Raw genomic sequence first — 22,048 nt, 5'->3', positions numbered from 1 at the left:
ATATGCATCATGGCCCTTGTAAGCTGGTACAAGCCATATCCAGCACACCACTGACCCCCTCCCACAAACACCTTTCTCACCCCTCCCCCAGGGGGATCAGACTTCAGGTCTGCCAGTGGGGTAACTAGAAGTTCCAAGGATACGCATGTGAGTTCTCTTCTACTTTCGGCTTCCATGAGGTCAGGTAGTGAACAGATTGTTGACACCCTCCTGTAAGGAGGTTGGTAAACCAAGCCAAGGCCCCTCAGGTGGCCCTCTTGCTTCTCATAGGTCTTGATGCCAGGTTCATGGCTTGAGACTTGTAAGGCAGCTGCTGCTAAGATTCACATTTGGAACTGGGAACAGCAACATACAGATTGTCCAGTCTAGAGCCTAAGCTCAGCAAACCAAGGAGCTCTGGGTTGGGCTCTCAGGCACCAGCCCAGATAATGCCTGATTGATTGATTGATTGACTGATTGAGACAGGGTCTTGCCCTGTGTCACCCCAGCTGGAGTGCAGTAGCATGATCATGGCTCACTTCAGCCTCAAGTTTCTGGGCTGAAGCAATCCTCCTGCCTTAGCCTCCAGAGTAGCTGGGCCTACAGATACTTGCCACCATACTTAGCTAATTTTTAGACAGGATCTCACTATGTTGCTCAGCTTGGTCTTGAATTTCTGGCCACAAGCGCTTCTCCTGCAGTGACTCAGGAATCCGGGTTCCTTCTGACATAAGACTCTCCAACCACCTATGGCCTGGTTGTCATTTGCACTGAGTGAAGGGAAGGGGAGAGCCAGGAGACCTCATACAGGTTTTTATGACTTCTGTTTACATTCCACTGGAAAACTCTTAACACAAGGACACAACTGGCTGTAAGGAAGGCTGGGAAAGGTAGTCTAGCTATGTGTCCAAAGAATGGACGAATGCATTTTAGTGGACAGCTAGTGGGTCCATCATCAGTTTGTAGATGAGGACAATAGTCTCAACAGGATTAACTTGCTAAAATTAATTGGTCACAACCAAGTGACAAAGCCAGGCCTCCACCCTAACAGAGCCACCATCATCTCTCACTTGGACTGCAGTGGGGGCCTTCTCACTGGTCTGCTTGCCACCCTGCAGAGAGGGACCCTTTCAACACTTACTCCAATCACACTGACAGTGATAGAAATAAACCTGTCAGTTTCTGCATGTTCTTCCAGCCCCTGACGATGGGCTCATGGATTCAGTGAGGGCAGCTGAGTTGGGGAATGGCACAGCCTGCACCCGAGCCCAGCTTTGACTCCACATTTTGGTCCCCCAAGCAAGAAATGACAAACACCAGCTTCCAGGCCACTTTTATTTTAACAGAAGCAGCAGCCCCACAGCCACGGGGACATGTCTTCCAGACAGTAGACACAGTGCCTGTGGCTGTAAGAGCTTGACAGGGGAGACTCATGCCTTTCTCTTTGGCCCCCATGACCAAAGAAGAAAATGAAAATCACACACCATACACTGCCACACCCATCTCCACCCCTCCCTTTCAGTAACATCCAATTCATCCTTCTGGCCAAAGAAACTGGCTACAATTCTGATTCTACAGAAAACCTTCATGCAGCCAAGAAACTCGGAGCTCTGGAGGGGAGAGGCTTACTCTGATACTTTCCACATGCACTGCCCACTGGCATCAGGTTTAACTCCACCCAAAACCATCACATGGATGGCCAGGGACAGGACTGGCTACAAAAAAAAAGCCATGAACTCAGCTCACCATGCTAAGAAGACTGCCTCTTTCCAGGCAAGATTTTACTGGAGCAACATAACCTGAGGGTGTGATTCCAAAATATCTACCCTTCCAAGCCCCGGGTTGTGGATAAGGTCTGGATTTTGGTTATATGATTAAGGGCGACAGAGGCTGCTGGCATCTCTGGCTATAGTCCCAGGCGCTTAGGGTTGGAGGCTTCACTGGCGAAACAATGGCACTGTTTGATTAACTAGCTCGTGTTAACCACTCATCTACAGCAAGTAGAATCATCAGTTTTGCACTGAGCGAGGAAGCACATGGGTCTCCTATGAGAGCTAATGCCAGAATTCACATGCTTTGTAAAATAGAGGATGAGGTTTGTTTTGTTTCTTTCTTCTGCCCCCTCCAGAGGCCAAATGGGTAGGGTGGTTCCTTTGCCTTCTGAGTGCCTGGATGCCCCCAGCCCTCACAGGACCCTGCTAAGACACTGGCAGTATGCCAAGCCTTGGGTGGGATGGGTGAACACCCTTCAGTCAAAGCGTGACTCTAAGAGGATTCTGGCACCTGGAATGACAAGACGGATGCTTCCCTGCAAGCCAGGTATGAGCCTTTCTGAAAATGAGATGAGAGCTGGTCTTGGGGTTGAAGGAAGGATCTTGAATGACAAATAATCCCCAAGTGTCCACTGGATCATTTATTTTTCCTCTGACTTTCCACACAAATGAGGCTTTCCGTGGGTTTTGCAACCACAGTGTCTAAGACAATCAGAAGGGTTCCAGGGAGGTCTTGTCTGTAGCGATGTGACAGATGAGGAAACTGCAGCTCAGAGGACAATGACTTGCCCACCTTGTACAGCTCGCTGACAGTAGAGAGGGGCTGAAACCTAGGTCTCCTGACTCACAAGCCACAACCATGACTGGCTCAGCTCCCTTAATTCCAGTTTCCCTTACATGACGCAATTCCTTCTCAGATTCGGGTTTTGAGCTGAGGCTGGGCAGTTCTTAAGATAGAGTTGCATAAACAACCAAGCTTTGTGTTATAACAAGCCAGGGAAGGACCTAGGCAGGTTCCCTTCCCTCTGGAACGGAAATGGAGCTTTTCTCTGAGCTTAGGATTTGTAAGGCACTGAAATTAACTATAGCTGGGGTGGGGAGTGGTGGGAGAAAGAAAAAAAGAGGGATGAGTGGTTGGAGAAATCAAGTCGATGCTCTTTTCTTCCAGCCCCACAGTGAGAATCCTACAGAAACATGAGAGTGGACTCCATATTCCCACCTGATGCTGTCCACTCCCCAGCCCCCATGCTGCAGAGCAGCATGGACCCACTCCCACCATGACAAAGTGGGTTTTGGGACAAGATGAGGCCTGCAGGGTTGGTGAGCCAAGAAGAATGAGCCCAGGTCCCCTGGATCCAATTCGGAGCAGAGAGCCCTCTCTCCACCTAGGTGTCCCAGGCTGAGGCTGGGGCAGGATCCAACCCGGGAATGCCTTCTCCAGGAACACAGGGCTCTCCAAGTGGACTCAGTGGTAGCTGGGGTGCGTCTGCAGGCCCAGGCATTAAGGAGGAAGGGGCAGGATGGCACCAAGGATGGCAGGGAGAACTTTGGCCTCGGACCTGGCTTTGGCACGGCACATCTTGGGCCTCCCCGCCCCGTGGCTGCCCTCCTGAGATCCCAGGGTGGGGAAGAGCTGTCCGTCTCCTGTGAGGACCTTGTCTGCCTGATAGAGGCAATGGCAGGGCAACTCCAGGGCATCCCCTTCATCATTCCAGCCATGGCTGTGCACAGGTGACCTAATGTGGAGCCTTTTCAGACTCCACTGCAGGTGTGATGCTGAACGGGAAGCAACAAGAGCTATCACCCAGCACCTTCAATGTGACCGGTGCTCAACTCAGATGACAACAACCTGCAGGTAGCTATTACTATCCCCTTCAACTGATGAAGAGACCCGGGCTCAGAGGGGTTAAGGGACTCACCCAGAGTCACACAGCTAATGAGTTCTAAACGGGGAACTGGACTCAGGCTTGTCTGACTCCAAATCCCACATTCTTTCCATTCCACTGGGCTGCTCCTAGAAGCCAGGAGGAAGGTGGTATTGTGCTGTCAGGGTGGGATTTCTGGAGGGGTTTCTCTCTGAAAGTGTGGATCTGGGAAAGCAGCCAAGCTTGAGTGAAGGGAAGATGCCTGACCACTCACACGTGTCTGTCTCTCCAGGCGGGCTCCAGTTCAGTGCCTGGCGGCCTTGCAGATCTTGTCATACACCTCGGGGAAGGCATCCTGGCAACCGAGCTTCTCTCGCAGCTTGTGGTACAAGGAGCCATCAAACATCTCCCAGAACTCCTCCCGGTTCATGTAGCAGTCAGCATACAGCATCTGGAAGCTGCAGAGGCAGAGAAGTGGATGAGGACGACAGGAGGCGCATGGAGCGCAAGGTGTGAGAGAAACCCAACTGCTCACTCTGCAGCCCAGAAAGAGCTTTTGCAGGATTTCTTTTGTTTAACCGCCTTAACCTGATGAAGAAGATGGTGCAGGTATTCTTATCCCCCTTTTGCAGGTAGGGAATTGGGGCTTGGGGGTTAGGTAGCTTAGCAGTCGAGGCAGTCAGCAGTAGAGCTCAGACTGCTGGGCTTCTGCCCCTCTGCTTGGCCACAGGCACACCCTAATGGAGCAGTGGGGCTGTTTTCCTTTCATCTGTTATTGACTTTCAATAAACTGGACATAAAGTATACAACTGGATGAGCTCGACACATGCATGCAACCAAGGACTCCAGTCACTGCGGTCCAGATCGTGGCTACAACCAGCAGCCCAAACTTTCCCCGGGCCCCTCAGTTATCCGTCCCCCTCTGCCATCCCCAGGCAACTACTGATGCGCTTTCTATCAGTATGGATTCATGTGTGTTTTTGGGAATGTTATACGAAAGGAATCATATGGTATTCTTTTTTCCTGGCTTTGTCCGTGTTCTACTCAATAGTTTATCCAGGCTGTTTTCTGGGCAATCCTCTGTCCTGGGCCTCTCCGTGGTTTTCATAGTCAGGAATCCATCTCTCCTTAGCTTTGGCCTTTCCATCTGGAGCAGTCACCCCTGGACACAGCTAAGCCCACACCCATCATCTGTCCCATGGGGAGAACTGGGGTGACTCCCAGGTTTCTGGCTGGAGCAGCTGGGAGGGTGTGACGTGTTCACTGGAGGCGGGGGTGCAGGGAGAAGAGGGCAAGTAGTCCTGCAAGCCCACCCGCTGCCCATCTTTCACAGCTTACCTCCTGACCCAGAGGGTGCCACAGCTCCAGGGGCCCTAAGGAACCAGTTGATAGGCCTGGGGCTCCTGGTTCTCCACAGAGCTGGCCTCATTCCCCTGGAGCAGTACCCTGGGGCTGTCAGCTAGAGGGACCATACTATACTCTGGGCCACTCACCCATGCACGCTGCGGACAAACTTCTCCAACTGCCTCATGCAGGACCTGGCTTCAAAGTGTTTCACACGCGGCTCCCCATATGCTCCAATGTCGATGTAGAGCTCTGCCTCATTTCCCTTGGGGTGCACCAGGCCTGGCTGGCTGGGCAGGATGAACGGACACAGCCAGATGGGGTAGACCTGGGTAGACCAGGGAGGTGGGTATTGGTGCTTTTTCTCCAACAGGTGACAGGTTCATGGCTGGCCCACTCATACCCACCCAAATGAAGGCTTTGCAGCATTCTCAGCACCCCCTCAGGTGCTCTCAGATTCGCTCCCCACCCCCCAGCCCTGGCTGAGAACACCCTGACTCCACCACCCTGGTAGACACAATCAGAGCAGGTCATGGGGGTACTCGATGCCAGACCCTATGACTCCTCTCCCAGGGGGGCCATCACTGAGTGGGCCGAGGCCTCAGCAGGCATAGGGACAAGAACCGCATCTTAAAGTTGGGAAAACACCCAGAGGGCAGGTGTGCCCAAGGTCGGTCAAACGGTTCAGGGGAGGAGACCATGGATTCCAAGGGAACACACCTGGTGCGCCCTCCCTGCCCTCCCCTACTCACGTGGATGTCGTTTTGGAAGGTGTGCAGGGCCTGCTGCAGGCACTTCATGGGCACCAGCATGTCCTGCACCACGTGGTGCTGCTCGTACAGCTTGCGCAGGGTCTCACCCTGGGTCAGCTTCAGGAGGGAGATCTTGGGAGGCACCATCCAGCCAAAGAGGTAGCGGAAGATGGGGTTGTTGCCAAAGGGGATGATGTCCTGGAAAACAAAGATTAAGGATGGAGAGAAAAAAACCAACAAGGGTTGAATGTCTCCAAGTGCAAGGGGCCAAGGGCCAGGTCCCATTCTGTGCTTGACAGAAGCATGCCTGGGTCCAATTCCCCTCTTTGGAGGGGGTGTGATGGGACCTACGGCTTTACCAGTCCGATCTAGGTTTGCTTCTCAGCTCTAGCATTCCCCAGCAGTGATGACCCCGGGCTAGTTACTTAACTTCTTTGAGCTCAGTTTCCTTATCTGTAAAATGGGCCTTATGAGGATAATGAGACCGTGCCTGGAGTGCAATGATGAGGTAGCTATCATTCCTGGTCTAGCTGTTGAGATCTGGCCGGCATAGAGCTGGCATTCCATAAATGTTTGAAAAACGAATGCTGTTGAATGAGCAGAGTGATACTCAGAGAACTTAAGCAGTCTCCCTAAGGGCACACAGCCAGAGACAGCTCTCACGGGGTGGGTGCAGTCTGGCTCAGGTTCGACAAGGAGCCTATTGGTTTGCAGCATCCCTTGCTCACAGCCTGACCACCTGCCTGGCTGCCCCAATTCAGTCTCCCTGGAAACCCTCCTGCGCAGAGGCTGTTCTCTTCCATGCCTCAAACTGCCATGAGGCGGGAGCTTCCTCGCTTAGCACTGCAGCCTCCTGATGATGCCCCCCATTCCCCTCCAGCTCTGCCCATCTCCAACAGAGAAGACTTCGGCCCCTGGCTCACAGTCTTCCTCTCAGCTTGAGTCCTGCCATCTTCCTGAGGGTCCCCAGTGTCCACTGTTACCCGATTCTCACAGCTCCGTGAGCCCTTGAAGCCAAGGCCGCTCCTCCATTCATTAGACAGTTCCGAGGGGCCTCTGAGGTCAGGAACCAGGTTCTATGCTGGGTACTGGGGAACCAAGATAACTGAGACACGGTCTCTGTCCTTAAGATGCCCACTCCCCCAGGTGTGGAAGACACAGGCCACTGGATGACAGTGTGGGAAGAATGGGGACAAACAGAGGCTGGGGCAGCACATGAAAGGGTCCATATCAGACTAGGAGACACGGCGACTCCCCAAAGCAGCCACGTGTGTAAGCACTGAAGGCTGAGTGACCCTTTCCCTCACTCCCCTGGCATCGCCAGACCACTCCCATGAAGTCAGGGACCTGCCTGCTTTCTTCTGTTAGATCCTGCCGCCTTTGCTAATGTCTGGCATGCAACGGGAGCTCAATAAATAGCATGGCTTTTATTGTTTCCTTGGTTACCTTTGGAAGACCTACACATGCCCACAGCAGAAATCCCTGTAGTACAAAGGTTAAGCCTCCCTGCGCATTCCTGACCCTGTTTCCCTCCTAGAAATGACCTGATCTCACTCCCCACCCACCCTCAACTCCCCTCCCCCTCCCTAATGGCAAGCATTGGTATGAATGATTTGCCTACCCTTCGGGAGACATCTGATACACAGAGAAGCAGAAGAGTTTTAAAAACACAGAAAGCAAAAAAAAAGAAAAAAAAAAAACAACTCACAAATGGTGGCATCTTGGCACACCTACTCATCACTGTATCCTGTGTAACAATACAGAGAGCACTACTGCCTTTGGTTGTGGGTGCCTAATGTGTGCTGCAGGGGTCCACAAATTCGGCCCACCCTCTGGTTGTGTGTTCCTTTACAAATTGTCCATGGCTGCCTCCAGGCTACAAGGCAGAGGAGCAGTTACTAGACAGGCCTTATGGTTACTAGACAGGCCTAGACTGTATACTATCTGGCCCATTGTATAAAATGCTTATTGGATCGGGTACGGTGGCTCACGCCTGTAATCCCAGCACTTTGGGAGGCCGAGGCGGGCAGATCACTTGAGGTCAGTAGTTCGAGACTAGCCTGGCCAAGATGGCAAAACCCCATCTCTACTAAAAATACCCCCAAAAATTAGCCAGGCATGGTGGCGGGTGCCTGTAATCCCAGCTACTCAGGAGGCTGAGGCAAGGAGAATCGTTTGAACTGGAGAGGCGGAGGTTGCAATGGGCCAAGATCGCGCCACTGCACTCCAGCCTGGGTGACCCTGCGAGACTCCGTCTCAAAAAAAAAAAAAAAAAAAAAAAAAAAAAGAAAGGGTATTGATCCCTGCTCGATTACAGTGGATGTGTCATAATTTATTTAATCACTTCTATACTGGCATTTAGATTATTTCCAGATTATGCCAACTAATATCCTTCATATATGTATCTTTGCCCATTTATATGTGTCAGAAAGATAAATTCCCAGAAGTGGAAGATTTTGGCTTAAACGGTGTGTGCAATTTTCATGGATACCATTTTATACTCTCCCAGACAATGTAGAACACTGTTTCCCTTCTCCCTTGCCAGCACCATGTGACATCAAACTTCTAGATCACTGTCATTCATTCTGATAGGTAAAAAATGAGACTCCTGGCATTCTGTTTTGCCTTTCTCTATTTCTGAGTTAGACTGTATCACTTTGACGTTTAAAAGTCATTTGTGATTTTTTCCTAAAAATAGTCAGCTGTTAGCCAAATATATCAGCTGAAACCATTCCTTTCCAGTCTTAGCCTCAGAAAGTTTAAGTTTTAAACATGCGCCCTGCCCTTCTCCTTTCCCGCTTCTGTCCACCCATTACTTATCCTATGATGCTTAGTGACCTGTGATCCCAGGGTCCTAAGCTGCCCTCTTGCTGAGGCCAGTCATTCTGGAGCATCTCACTGCAGCCCTTGCTCTCTGGCCATCCTTGCTCACTGGCTATAGGGCCCCACGGCAAATCCAAGGGCCCAGCCTGAGCCAGGAACCCCAGCCCCAGAGGGAGGTCCTGGGGCAATGGCCTTCTATGAATACAAGGACACTATCTTATCCTTTCTCACTGGTGTTAACTCCCTGTATTAGCCAACCGCTTATACTGAAACGATGACGAGGGAATGACAAGACAGAGCTGCCCAGCTTGGTTCCTTTCAGTCCTTCCTTACTCACCGTAAGTCAAAGGTAGTGTTAGTAGAATGTAACAAAGAGAAATAAAAAGAGTTTATGCAGCATTCTTAATGGAACCAAGAAATACATATATATGAGTTAAATGTTCTTATATTTATAAATATATTTAAACAATGAACAGTAAAATTCATACTAATACTTTAAATTTTTATTTACTTAGAATGGCATTAAGTTGCAAATATTTATGATGAGAGAGACCATGGAGAAAGAAAAAAGCTTTATATTTTAGTACTTTTAATGGCACTTTTGGCCTGCTTTTTGCACTGAGTCCTGCAAATTATGCAGCTAGCCCTGACCCCACGTGTTGCTGATTGACCAAGCTAGGGGAAGGGAAGTGACTGCACCAGCCAGGCCTGGCACAGGTGTGACCAGAATGGACTAATCACCCAGAATGCAGCTTGTTAAGGGACTTAGCACCCAGGCCTGGTCACACTGGTTCATTCCAGGGCCTTACTCATCAGGGAGGAACCCGGGGGAAAGGCTGCCAATGGAAGGAGGAAGAGTTATCCCAGCAGAGGCAGGGAAAAGGCATGCATTTGAAATTGTTCATTCCTCTCCTCTAGAAATGTCTTGCCTTCTGCATTTCTACTGTAGAGGATGCTGCGGTGCTCTGTGCAGATGCCCGCTCCAGGGAGGCACCTATTCCCCCAGTTGCGCGGGGTGCTGACTGCTGACACTCAGGGAGAACTGCCTTTGGCATAAGGGAGCTGCCTCATCCAAGGTCAGCCTGCACAATGACTGGTTGATGGGGCAGCATTTGGTGTAAAGTCCTAGCCCACGGGTCTCAAGGTGACACAACTCTGGTAAGGCCATCTTACCCCAGGGCTGCCTGTCAGCTGAGGCCTTCCTTGTGACTGCACCACAGCTTCCTTGTGACTTCCCAGTCCAGCTTCCCTACTACCGCCGCGGTGACAGATCACAAGAGGTCTGAATGTTCACTTCCTGCATGCAAATGCAGGTTGAACATACCCATTCTTCCAGATTTTTCCTTTACCTGATGTCAGTGTGGATCAGTGTTTATTTAACAGCACAAATGCGTTAAGACAAACCTCATTTTGAATCCTAGCTCTGTGTAGCAGTTTTATTTTTATATCTTATTTTATTTTTTTTTTTGCGGGGGGATGGAATTTCACTCTTGTTGCCCAGACCGGAGTGCAATGGCATGATCTTTGCTCACCACCACCTCCGCTTCCCAGGTTCAAGTGATTCTCCTGCCTCAGCCTCCTGAGTAGCTGAGATTACAGGCATGTACCACCACATCTGGCTAATTTTATATTTTTAGTAGAGATGGGTTTCTCCATGTTGGTCAGGCTGGTCTCAAACTCCCCACCTCAGGTGATCCGCCCACCTCCACCTTCCAAAGTGCTGGGATTGCAAGTATTAGCCACTGCGCCTGGCCTTCTGTAGTGGTTTTAAAATATGCCCCTAGATTCTTTGCTAGTCCTTTCTTCAAGAAGTGGAGCTCAGTGCCCCTCCCCTGAGTATGGGCTGGATTAGTGACTCTGATCTAATAGGAGAATATGGTGGAAGTGAGAGGTGTGGCCTATGACGGGGTCATAAAAGGCACTGCAGACTCCTCCTTGGTCTCTCTCGGATCACTTGCTCTGGGGGAAGCCAGCTGCTTTGTCATGAGGTCGCTGGAGGAACCCATGTGGCAAGGAGCTAAGGTCTCTGGTCAATATCCATGTGAGTTGGAAGCAGATCTTCCAGCCCCAGTCAAGCCTCCAGATGACTGCTGCCCTAGCCCACAGCATGAGAGTCCCTGAGCCAGGACCACCCAGATCAGCCACTCCCAAATCCTTGACCTTCAGAAACTGATATAATAAATGTTTACTGCTTTAATCTCTAACTTTTGGTTTTGTTCATTATGCATCAATAGATCACTAATACACTCATTCTCTGAGTTGTGTTATTTACTTTGTCTCAAACGGTTTCTTTTTTTTTTTTTTTTGAGACAGAGTCTCACTCTGTCGCCCAGGATGGAGTACACTGGCGTGATCTCGACTCACTGCAACCTCCACTTCCTGGGTTCAAGTGGTTTTCCTGCCTCAGTCTCCCTAGTAGCTGGGATTACAGGCATGCCCCAACCCACCTGGCTCATTTTGGTATTTTTAGTAGAGACAGGGTTTTGCCATGTTGCTCAGGCTGGTAGTTACTTTGGATAACCTAATCCTCAGTATTCTCATCTGTGGAATGGAAATAACACTAGTATCTACTCTCAGAGGGTTGTTGGGAAGATGAAGATAATGTGTGGAAAGTGTTCAGCATTAACGTCCACCACAATGAGAGTGGCTAATGTTAACCACTGCTGTTATCTTTCTGATGCTCTTTTGCTGGTTCCTCTCCTTTCTCTTAACAAAACCACACTCCACAACCTTAACACTGTTCTTGGCAGGGATCAAGAAGGACTCATAGTGGCTTCTGCTTTTGGCAAAATTGCCTACCACCTGCTGTGGGCCTTGACATCGCCCAAGATTAAGACTAATGGGTGTGGGGGAGACCCCATAGCCCCCCAGGCCATGATGAGACCCTCACCCCTACACTCCTCCACCCCTACCACTACCCAATCACATTCTGCTTAAGATACCTACCCAACATCAGAACTGACCAATCACCCTCTTCTAGGAACCCACCAGGTGTAATTCCATCATGCCTTAAGTTCTGTTGTCCTTAGTCACCATGGCCTGCCAGGTACCTTGTTACTGTGATCTTAACCTACTACAGCAATGCAGCATCTCTTAATCTGACTTCACTTGCCACTGCCCCACCGCCTTTCCTCTCAAGCCCTGTTCTCATGGTCTGACCTCAGCAAAACCCTCTCCATTCTCAGTCTCTTCTCTGAACATTCCTTTTCCCTCCTTGTTCTTAACTAGAACCCTGAAGCCCTCTTTAAATGATATCATTTTCTCCCCTACAACCCTCCTGCCACTGGGATAGATGGTGGTGAGGTAGGGTCCCCGTGGCCCCTCATTACTGCTTCCAGATCTCTGTTCCTCCCCCGTGCCCAGAAACCAACCTCAGAAACTTGGAAACATGTGCCCAATACCTCCCCTGATAACTGTGAGGCAGGAATCTAGACCCAACATGGCGGTATCACCCGGCATGGCAGGCCCTTTGTTAGGACTCCCCGCCCTTCACTTCCTGCTAAGACTTTCAGCGCGCGAAAAAAGCCCGCGCCGGCCAAAAAACCCCCGCTCTGCGCAAGCTCCTGGACACGTCATTCCTCAGAAACCGAAACCTACAAACCCCGCCTACCTCGCCCTATAAAAGGGCCCCCATACCTACCCCGAGCGTGACTTCCTTGGCCCTCCTCCTAGGGGACCGGTGAACCTCGCCGGCGAGCCCAATAAAGGCTACCTCTGTTCTCATCTGCCTCGTGTCTTCTTGCTCGGCTCCCCATTACATTACAATAACCACAGCTCCCCTCACTAGAGTATGGATCACTGAATTCCCTGAATCCCAACATCCTTGGTTCCTTTCACCGGATCCTGGAAAACTGCCACTTTCCTCAACATTGACTTTTGGTGACTGAAAACCCACAGAGAAGGTCCTCACCACGCCTGGCCTCTCTGCCCTTGGCCTCCTTTCTTTACATTCCAGTGATCTTACCTTCCACATGTCCTTGGCCACAGGCTCTCACAAAATACCCTGGAGGAGGGGACAGAAATTACTACCCGTGGGGATCCAGTGTGGGAGGAAGTGAGCCCACTGGCCACACGTGGCCTAGTGCCTGTTTTTGTAAATTTGGTTTTACTGGGGCCAGTCATCCCTATTCATTTATGTACTGTCCTTGGCTGTTTCCATGTGGCAGATCTGAGGAGCTATGATAGATTCTGTGGCTTGCAATGCCTAAAATATTTGTTATTTGGCCCTTTAGGAACGTTTGCTGACCCCTAGGCCTTGTCACCCTGCCCTGCATTCACTGTCTCCATAGCTTCCACTACAAGTGTTTGTTCTCAGCCATCACCGCCTCTCTTCCTAGCTTACGCCCTCTAGTCCCCTGACTTTAATGTTCCACTCCACCCAGGGCATCCTGTCCACCAGATCAGTCCCTTGTCAGTCCCTGGGGGCCTCTCACATCCTGCCTCCCCTCCATGGCTGGCTTAGATTTCATCATAACCACACCCTTGGGTCCTCACTCTTCCTTACACATCACACTCCCTGCAAAACCTTGGCCATACTCTCTGCCTACTCTGTACCCCACCCACACAGATTCCTGAGTGAAAACCCACAACCACAGGGCTGGTCTCACCGTAAATTCATGAGCGTGAATCCCTGGTAGGCCCACTGCTACCTGGCAATGCCACAATGTTTTCCTAGTTAATTCATTGCCCACTCTCTGAGGGACAGCTTCACATCTCTTCTCTCCTCAAACCATCAAAATCCTCTCCCCTTTCATCTCAGCCAAAATCCTTATTTCACTGAGAAAACAGAAGCAATCAGAAGAGAACTCTCACACCCTCCCACCACCCTATGGTCCTCCTTCCCTCCTGACAATTGGATGAACTTTCCATGTGCCCATCAAAAGGCAACCTCTCCAGCTGAGCTCAGGAGCCACTCCACCCCCCTGCTCAAGGCTTCGCCCTTTCAATATACCCTCTTCTGCACTGTCATTTTCCCCTCCACTGGATCACTGTCATGACTGCCACCTCTCCCATCTTAAAGCAATCACACAAAGTACCTTCACCTGGCCCCACACCGGCCTCCTGCCATCACCCTGTTTCTCTGCCTCCCTTAACAGTGAGCCTCTCAGGTTTGTTTTCACTGTCTCCACTGCCTTGTTTCCAGTTCTCTCTCGAACCCACTGGTCAAGGTTTCACCCCTATTACTTAAAGTCAATGATGACATTCCCATGGCCAAATCCAGTCTCTCCTTCAGCAGCACGTGGCATAGTTGCTGGTCTTACTTCTGAAACAGTCTCCCTTGGCTTCTGGGATGCCACATCCTTCTGGTTTGTTCCCCTGCCCTGGTTGACAGCACTTTCTCTTGCCCTTGGCTTGTTCCTCCTCCCCTAACCTGCTAGGTGTCCCAGGGTCTTCTCTATACACCCTTACTCATCTCCCTCCATGGCTTTAGAAAACATTTCTCTGTGGCTAAGAAATGTGCAAATGGGGCTCCAACCTCCACTGAACTCCTGAAGTCCCAACACACGTCACTGGCTCCTGCTGTCATCCCACCTGGACATCTGAATGACTTCTGATTCCCCTTTCCAGTCCCCTCCCCCATGTTTCAAATGGCAGTCAACCTTGGCCCTGAACCTTGGAATCACATCCATGGTCAAGCTCTCTGGAAATCCTGTTGGTTGGTTCAACTTGCACTGCATCTCCCAGATTTGACACTTCTCCTCTGCTGCTGCCCAGACAACAGTATCTTCTTTCTTCTACTCTTCCACTCTTGTCCACTCCTGCCCCCATCCACTCTATCCAGCTGTCACAGTTATTCTTTTAAAACAAAAACCAGGCCATGTCACTTTCCTATTCAAAGCCCTCATTGGCTTCCTATTATACTTAGAATAAAATATAGAGTCCTTCCTAACCTACAAGGAGCCATATGATCTAGCCTCCGGTGGCTGTTTGACCTCATTCCTCACCATAGCTCAGCGTGGGCATGCTGGCTCCTCAGCCTTCTTGCTGTTTTTCAAACACAAGCAGCCTTGCTGGGACACCTGGATAGCTATATGCAAAAGAATGGAGCTGGACTCCTACCCCACTCAACAACCTAAATATTAGAGCTGCAACTATAAAGGTCTTTGAAGAAAACACAGGGGCTTCGACTTGGCAATAAATTCTTATGTATGGCACTAAAAACACAAAAGGGAAAATAGATAAATTGGAATTCATCTAAATTAAAAACTTCTGTACATCAAAGGACATTATCAAGACAACGAAAAGAAACCTACAGAATTGGAGAAAATGTTTGCAGATCATATATCTGATGAGGGTCTACTATCCCGAATATATGAAGAACTCTTACATCTCAACAACAAAGACAAATGACCAAATTTTAAAAGGCGGCAAAGGATTCAAATAGACTTTTCACCAAAGAAGATATACAAAACAGCTAACATGCATATAAAAAGATGCTCAACATCATTGGTTTAGAAAATGCAAGTCAATACCACAAACCCACCAGAATGGTTATAATGATAATACTAATAATTTAAAAACCAGAAAATAACAAGTGTGGATAAGACTGTTAAAAACATAAGAGCACTCATACATTGCTGGTGGGAATGAAAAATGGCACAGCCTCAGTGGAAAAGAGTTTGGTTGTTGCTCAGAAAGTTAGACACAGAATTAGCATATGATCCAGCAATTCCACTCCTAGTTCTAAATCCCAAAGAACTGAAAACAGGTATTCAAACAAAGACATGCACATGAAGGTTTGTAGCAGCACTGTTCACAGTAGCCAAAAGGTTGAAACAACCCAAATGTCCATCAACAGATGAGTGACAAAAGAAAATGTGGTCTCTCATAATGAGCTACTATCCCACCATAAAAAGAAATGAAATATTGATACATGAAAACATTATGTTATGTAAAAGAAGCCAGTCACAAAAGGCACATACTGTATCGTTCCATACATGTGAAATATCCAGAATAAGTAAATCTATAGAGACAGAAGATGAATTGGTGGTTGCCACAGGCTGGGGAAAGGGGAGAGAATAGGGAGTGGCTGCTTAATAGGTATAGGGTTTCCTTTTCGGAGATGAAAATGTTTGGAACGACACAGATGTAGTGGTTGCACAACACTGAATGTACTAAATTACCCTGAACTGTCCATTTTCTAATGGTTAATTTTCTGTTAGCCCAGCTCAAGCCCTGGGCTCTGGCTGTCCCTCTGCCTGTGAACAGAGTTCCAGAGTCCTCCCTGGAGTTGTTCCTGGCCTGCCCTCCCTATGTTCAGGTCCCTGCTCACAAAGTCGTCTCCTGAGGGGCTCTTCCTGACCTTCCGCCACTTAAAGTGTCATTACTCCTCATCCACCCACCCATCTACACATGCAATAGCAAATTCTCACTCACCTTTCACAGCCAGGCTTGGCTGTTACCTCAAGCCCCAGGCAGAACTAGCCACTTCCTACTCATGTTCCTGCGGCCCTTTACAGTGCAGGGATCTGTCTGCTCACTGTGGCTAGGGGCTCAAAGGCGGAACAGGTTTGTGTTCCCCAAAGTACCGGCCCAGGGACCTACTCCCCAGGACCAAGCAGACGCTTAAGAGCCTGCTGCTTGAACTGAAGGTAGTCGGTTCCTTCAGAAGGAAACGACTCTGAGAAGGTGTTGCAGTTCCTTAGGACAAAGCCACTCTTTACCCTGAAGGGAGAGAGCATGGCTACAGTGTTAACTGTCCGGGCTCCCTGCCCAGCTGGCCCGGAGGAGCCAGGGCTACAGAAATCCAAGCCTCACCTGGAGCTCCCAGAAGATGCTGCGCGTGTGGCGGTGGTAGTAGTGCCTCAAGGGAATGTACTCCAGGCCCTCTCGGTTTGTCTTCAGATAGTTCTCCACGTGCTTGAAGAACCACGGCTTGTAGTAATTGCCAATGCTATTCAGCTGAAATGACAGAGGGCACTGTGATCAGGCTGCAGACAAGCGCCCAGCGCCATCAGGGCGTAACAGCAACACCCGGCTTCTGTTCAGCACTCCTGGCCTTTTCAAAGCTCTTTCATGTCTATTACCGCCTTTGAGACTCTTGAAAGCTGGTGAGGTTAGGCACAGCGGGTATCCTCTAGCAGAGAGAGCAGGAGCTCAAAGAGGTTAAGTGGTGTGTGCCCAGGGCAAACAGTGAGTCCCCGACAGTCTAGAGAACTCAGCGACCCCAGCCTAGCCTGGTGCAAGTGTTTAACAGCGTTCAACATTTAACTGCCCTGATGCAGTGCTCCATGCAGGGGAATTCCCTCCCTCCCTCCCTTCCCACCCTCCCCGAGGCCAGGGAAGCACCAACTCTAGGCATGGGTCAGCCCCTCAGTGCAACCCAGGGCTCAGGGCACTAACTGGTCATGGCACTTTCCCTGCTGTCCCTGGACCAAGCTCCACAGTCCTCTGGGCACAGCAGCCATCATCCTCTGGAGGATGCTCACATGAATAAGGCTCACACCTCTCTGGCCCTGGGGGCTCCCACACCCAAATCTTCTACGGAGCTGGTGTCTCCTTCAGCCCTAAATGGTCATGACTCAATGTGCCTTGGGATGGCTGAGCTTCTCCTGGCCTCAGCTTTCTCATCCATAAATGAATTCTGGCAGATGCTCTCAGGCGGAGGCAGGGGGGATCCTGGAAAAGCACGAGCTTCAGGGTGGGCAGCTGGGGACACATCCAGTTCCCCAGCAGCTGTGTGGCCTCAGGCAGGTCACTTCTGAGCCTGTTTCTTCACATGTAACATGACAATAAAAACACATACTTTGTGGGAGTTCTTTGCCTATTAGACATTACATACACATGACTACTATCTTTATAAAAATGGAACCATCTTATATGTATTATTTGCCAATTTGCTTTTTCCACTTACAACACACTTGGCAGAGCCTGGGCAGGTTACTTAGCATCTCTGCAAGACTAAAAGAGATGATGTAGAAAGTGTGAAGCACGATGCCTCGCCCATAGGTGGCTGGAGTAATCAGTCCCCAGCCATCCCCTTGCTGACCTGCTCTACCCTAGAGCCAGGAAACACTTCGCCCTGGATCTCTGGCCTCCAGCACTTGTAGCTTATCTGTGTGCCACCCGCTTGTGCAGGCCCATCCTGCTGGTAAGGCCACCCTGCTGGTGAGGTCACTCTGCAGGGAGGAAACTGGGGCTAAAAAGCCTCTTTGCCCAAATTAGTTTTGATGTGGACAGTATGCGGCAGGGCAAAAAACACTCACGCTGGCCTCTGCATGCTAATGTGAACAGGGGAACCCAGCAGGAAACAGAGCAATCTGATCTAACCCCAGGTGAGGCGTGGCACATACCTGGCAGTGGCACCAGCTGCATAACGAAAGTGAGACTTAGGGCCACCTGGATACAGGTGCTCCTGGTGCTCACTGATACATCAGGAGCCATGCAGAGAAGCCCAGGACATGGGAAAGAACCCAGAAAGTCTGTCTCTTCCAGGCACACACCAGCTGAGGAGGCCAAGTGGCTGCACAAGCTCCAGTCCACCCCAGCCCTTGACTGCAAGCCACTTCCTATCTCTGGGCCTCCCCTGTGAAATGGGAGCAGGCTGCTTCTCACAGGATTGCAGCAAGCTTTACACTGGGCAGTGTCTGCAGAGGTCCCATCACAGGGCCTGGCACACAGGGACAAATTCCTGAATGCTTAGAAACAGAAATGTTTGGAAGCAATGCTCCTAAAATGAAATGCCCAGACGGCTAATGGCATCCACCGCTCTTCCCCAGCCCTGTTCCCATCGGGTATCAGGGTCTTGCTCACTGGGGCACCTGGCAAATATCCTTCTGCTGCTGATTCTGGGAGGGTCTTTGGGTAAGGCTCTTTGTGCCTCACAGTCTTCTTCTTGGGAAACAAAGGAATCGGATCAGGTCTCCAAATATTTTAAAAGCTGTGCAAACCCCTCTGCCAAATCATAATCTTAGGTGGCATCTAATACATCAGATGGATGACAGCAGAGCCACTTTGGGTACAGTGGGGGTGGTGACTCCCCTTGGTCCCATCCCTCAGCTTTCCTACCCCTGAGAGCCTCAAGGGAACACCTCAGAGCAGTCGGAAAGCTCTGGTCTAGATGTCCTTGCTAGGTGACTTGGTGCTAGGTGACACACACTGTCTGGGCTTTGGCTTCGGTCAGGCAGATCCAGGGGCCCGGGAGGGCCAGAGCACTTCAGCTCAATGTCCGGTATTGCCACCGCTGTTCCAGGACCTCCAGCACTTACCACAGTATCCCACAGGAAGCAATGTTTGCATGGTGCTGAAGTCTGCAGGCTGATATGTCAGGGAACCGACATGGAACCAGGAGTCAGAAGCTGGAATTTAAATCTGTTCTGTGCTAGCTGTGTGTCCTCAGAGAAGTCTCTTTCCCTTTCTGGGCCTCATTTCCTTATTTGTAGAGAGGATTGTACCAGATGATTTTATAGCCCTTCACAATTGTAAACTGTTTTAAGTATGTATATAGGTATAGATTAAGAGTCTTAAGGGATGCCTATTCTTTGATCTGTGATTTTACTTTAAGATATTACTCAAATTACAGACAAAAGATGTTCATTGCTCCATTAATTAAAATAACAAAAAAATTGGAAGCAACTTAAATTTCCAAATATGGGCAGCAATAGGGCATTCGTTTCCTCAATGCAATGTTCTGTAGATGGACATTAACAATGACAGTTATGAAGGCAATGTAACAACATGGGGAAATGCTTACCACAACAAACAAGAAAAAGGCTGGGTGCAGTGGCTCACGCCTGTCATCCCAGCACTTTTGGAGGCCAAGGCAGGTGGATCACCTGAGTTCAGAAGTTTAAGACCAGCTGGGCGCGGTGGCTCAAGCCTGTAATCCCAGCAGTTTGGGAGGCCGAGGCTGGCGGATCACGAGGTCAGGAGATCGAGACCATCCTGGCTAACACGGTGAAACCCCGTCTCTACTAAAAAATACAAAAAACTAGCCTGGCGAGGTGGCGGGCGCCTGTAGTCCCAGCTACTCAGGGGGCTGAGGCAGGAGACTGACGTAAACCCAGGAGGCGGACCTTGTAATTTGAGCTGAGATTCGGCCACTGCACTCCAGCCTGGGCGACAGAGCGAGACTCTGTCTCAAAAAAAAAAAAAAAAGAAGTTTAAGACCAACCCGGGCAACATGGTGGAACCCCATCTCTACTAAAAATACCAAAATTAGCCGGGTGCAGTGGCATGCGCCTGTAGCCCCGGCTACTTGGGAGGCTGAGACAGAACTGCTTGAGCCTGGGAGGTGGAGGTTGCAGTGAGCCGAGATCACACCATTGCAGTCCAGTCTGGGTGACAGAGCGAGACCTTGTCTCAAAACAAAACAAAAAACAAGAAACAAGAAAAGACAAATGTGAACAAGTGATCAAAGCTGAAGACAAACAAACTGCAAAATGCTGCAAAGAGAGGCTCACTTTCACCAGTGATCCAAGAACTGCAAAATAAAACGAGATACTATTTTTAACCCTATCAGATTGGCAAAAATGAAAGAGAGATCCTATTTAGTGTTGGCAAGAATGTAGGGAAAAAGGTGTTCTCACACACCATTGCTGCAAGTAGGCATAAATACAGCTCTTCTTGAGGGCTGTTTGGTCATATCTATTAATATGTGCTCAAACCTTTGTGTAACAAATTCCATTTCTCTGACTCAATCCTACACAAATATTTGTACAGAAGGACAGGATAAATGTAAGAGAGTCTTAAATCTTAAATGCAATCTTATTTGTAAGAGCAAAACAGTTTATACAACATAAATGTCAGTAAGGGCTAAATCAGGCCAATTATTTACATGCAAAAGTGGGATATTACACAATGAAATGAAGACATGCACACATACACACACACACACACACACACACACACACACACAGAGAAATAGGTCTCGGCTGGGTGTGGTGGCTCACACCTGTAATCCCAGTACTTTGGGAGGCTGAGGTGGGAAGACTGCTTGAGGCCAGGAGTTCAAGACTAGCCTTGGTGACATAGCAAGACCCTATCCACAAAAAAATTTTAAAAATTAAAAAATTAACCAGGCTGGGCACAGTGGCTCGCACCTGTAATCCCAGCACTTGGCTTGGGAGGCCAAGGCAGGGAGATCACCTGAGGTCAGGAGTTTGAGACCAGCCTGGCCAACACAGTGAACTCCGTTTCTACTAAAAATACAAAAATTAAGCAGGCGTGGTGGTGCAAGCCTGTAATCCCAGCAAAAATTAAGCAGGCGTGGTGGTGCAAGCCTGTAATCCCAGCTACTCAGGAGGCTGAGGCACGAGAATCGTGTGAACCTAGGAGGCAGAGGTTGCAGTGAGCTGAGATCACACACTGTACTCCAGCCTGGGTGAGAGAGCGAGACTCCATCTCAAAAAAAAAAAAAAAAATTAACTGGACATGGTGGCACATGCCTGTAGTCCTAGCTACTTAGGAGGCTAAAGCGGGAGGACTACTTGAGCCCTGGAGTTCAAGGCTACAGTGAGCTGTGATCGTACCACTGTACTCCAGCCCGGGCCATAGAGACCCTGTCTCAAATAAATAAATAAATAAATAAATAAAAATAAATAGGTCTCAAAGAATGCACACAAAACTGTTATACATAAGTGGTTACACCCTGGTGTAAAGAGATGCACTTTAACTTTTTCTTTATATATTTCAGCATTGTTATATGATTTTAAAACTTTAAAAAACTCCATACACAGAAAGAGGAAATAAATACAGTTGTCTCTCAGTATCTATGGGGTATTTGTTCCAGGATCCCCCAAAATCCATGAATGCTCAAGTCCCTTACATAAAATGATTTAATATTTGCATATAACCCTACGCATATCCTCCTGTATACTTTAAATCATCTCTAGACTTCTTATAATACCTAATACGATGTAATGCTATGTAACCATTAAGGAATAATGACCAAAAAAAAAGTCTGTCCATGTTCAGTTCAGATGAAACCATTCATTGGGAACGCTTTCAATCTGCAGTTGGTTGAATCCACTGATTCTACAACCCACAGACACAGGGGCCAACTGTATACCAAACACATTAGCAACACTGGCTTTGGGTCATGTTTACAGATGGAGTCTTTTCTTTCCTTTTTACTTGTTTGTACCTTCCAAGTCTCTCACAATAAGCACAAATCCTTTCTAAATGGAGAAAAAACTGCTAATAAAAATCACATGGTATACGTGGAAGGAATGTCAATCTAGATCCCAAGGCATCAAATCAATTACTTGAATCTTGTGGAAGTTTACATTACCTCTTTTAAGTGTTGGGATTACAGGTGTGAGCCACCGTGCCCAGCCTATATTACCTCTTAAAGACGCAGTTTCCTCATCTATAAAATGGGGTTTGCTATAAGGACCAAAGATTACATCCACTAAGAGACAAGCACATCCCAGGCAGGTGGTAAGGGCAGAGTAGATGAAAGCTTCCATCACTGTCTAAGACATTTATGACAATAGATCCTGTTACCTGTACCCCAGGTGGGTTGACCCAGGCAGCAGCCTTGAAGAGGTGGCTGCCAGGGTCAGGATGGGGG

The 22,048-nt window shown here is 49.1% G+C and overlaps 1 protein-coding gene across 1 annotated transcript in view; it reads right to left on the bottom strand.

The window, feature by feature from the left end:
- Positions 1-1,295: 1,295 nt before the first annotated feature.
- The window catches only part of DHCR24 (24-dehydrocholesterol reductase), a 37,573-nt gene continuing 16,820 nt past the window's right edge, over positions 1,296-22,048 (bottom strand). The window contains exons 6-9 of the mRNA XM_010372624.2: positions 16,294-16,437; positions 5,713-5,910; positions 5,110-5,288; positions 1,296-4,074 (exon numbers count right to left, since the gene is read on the bottom strand). Of these exons, the coding sequence (XP_010370926.1) occupies positions 3,921-4,074; positions 5,110-5,288; positions 5,713-5,910; positions 16,294-16,437 (675 nt within the window). The 3' untranslated portion in view covers positions 1,296-3,920. The remainder of the gene's footprint in view (positions 4,075-5,109; positions 5,289-5,712; positions 5,911-16,293; positions 16,438-22,048) is intronic.

Source organism: Rhinopithecus roxellana, chromosome 12, assembly GCF_007565055.1.
Source record: "Rhinopithecus roxellana isolate Shanxi Qingling chromosome 12, ASM756505v1, whole genome shotgun sequence".
Lineage (NCBI taxonomy): Eukaryota > Metazoa > Chordata > Mammalia > Primates > Cercopithecidae > Rhinopithecus > Rhinopithecus roxellana.
The sequence above is the reverse complement of the archived record's forward strand: the minus strand, read 5'-3'. Positions and strand labels throughout refer to the sequence as shown.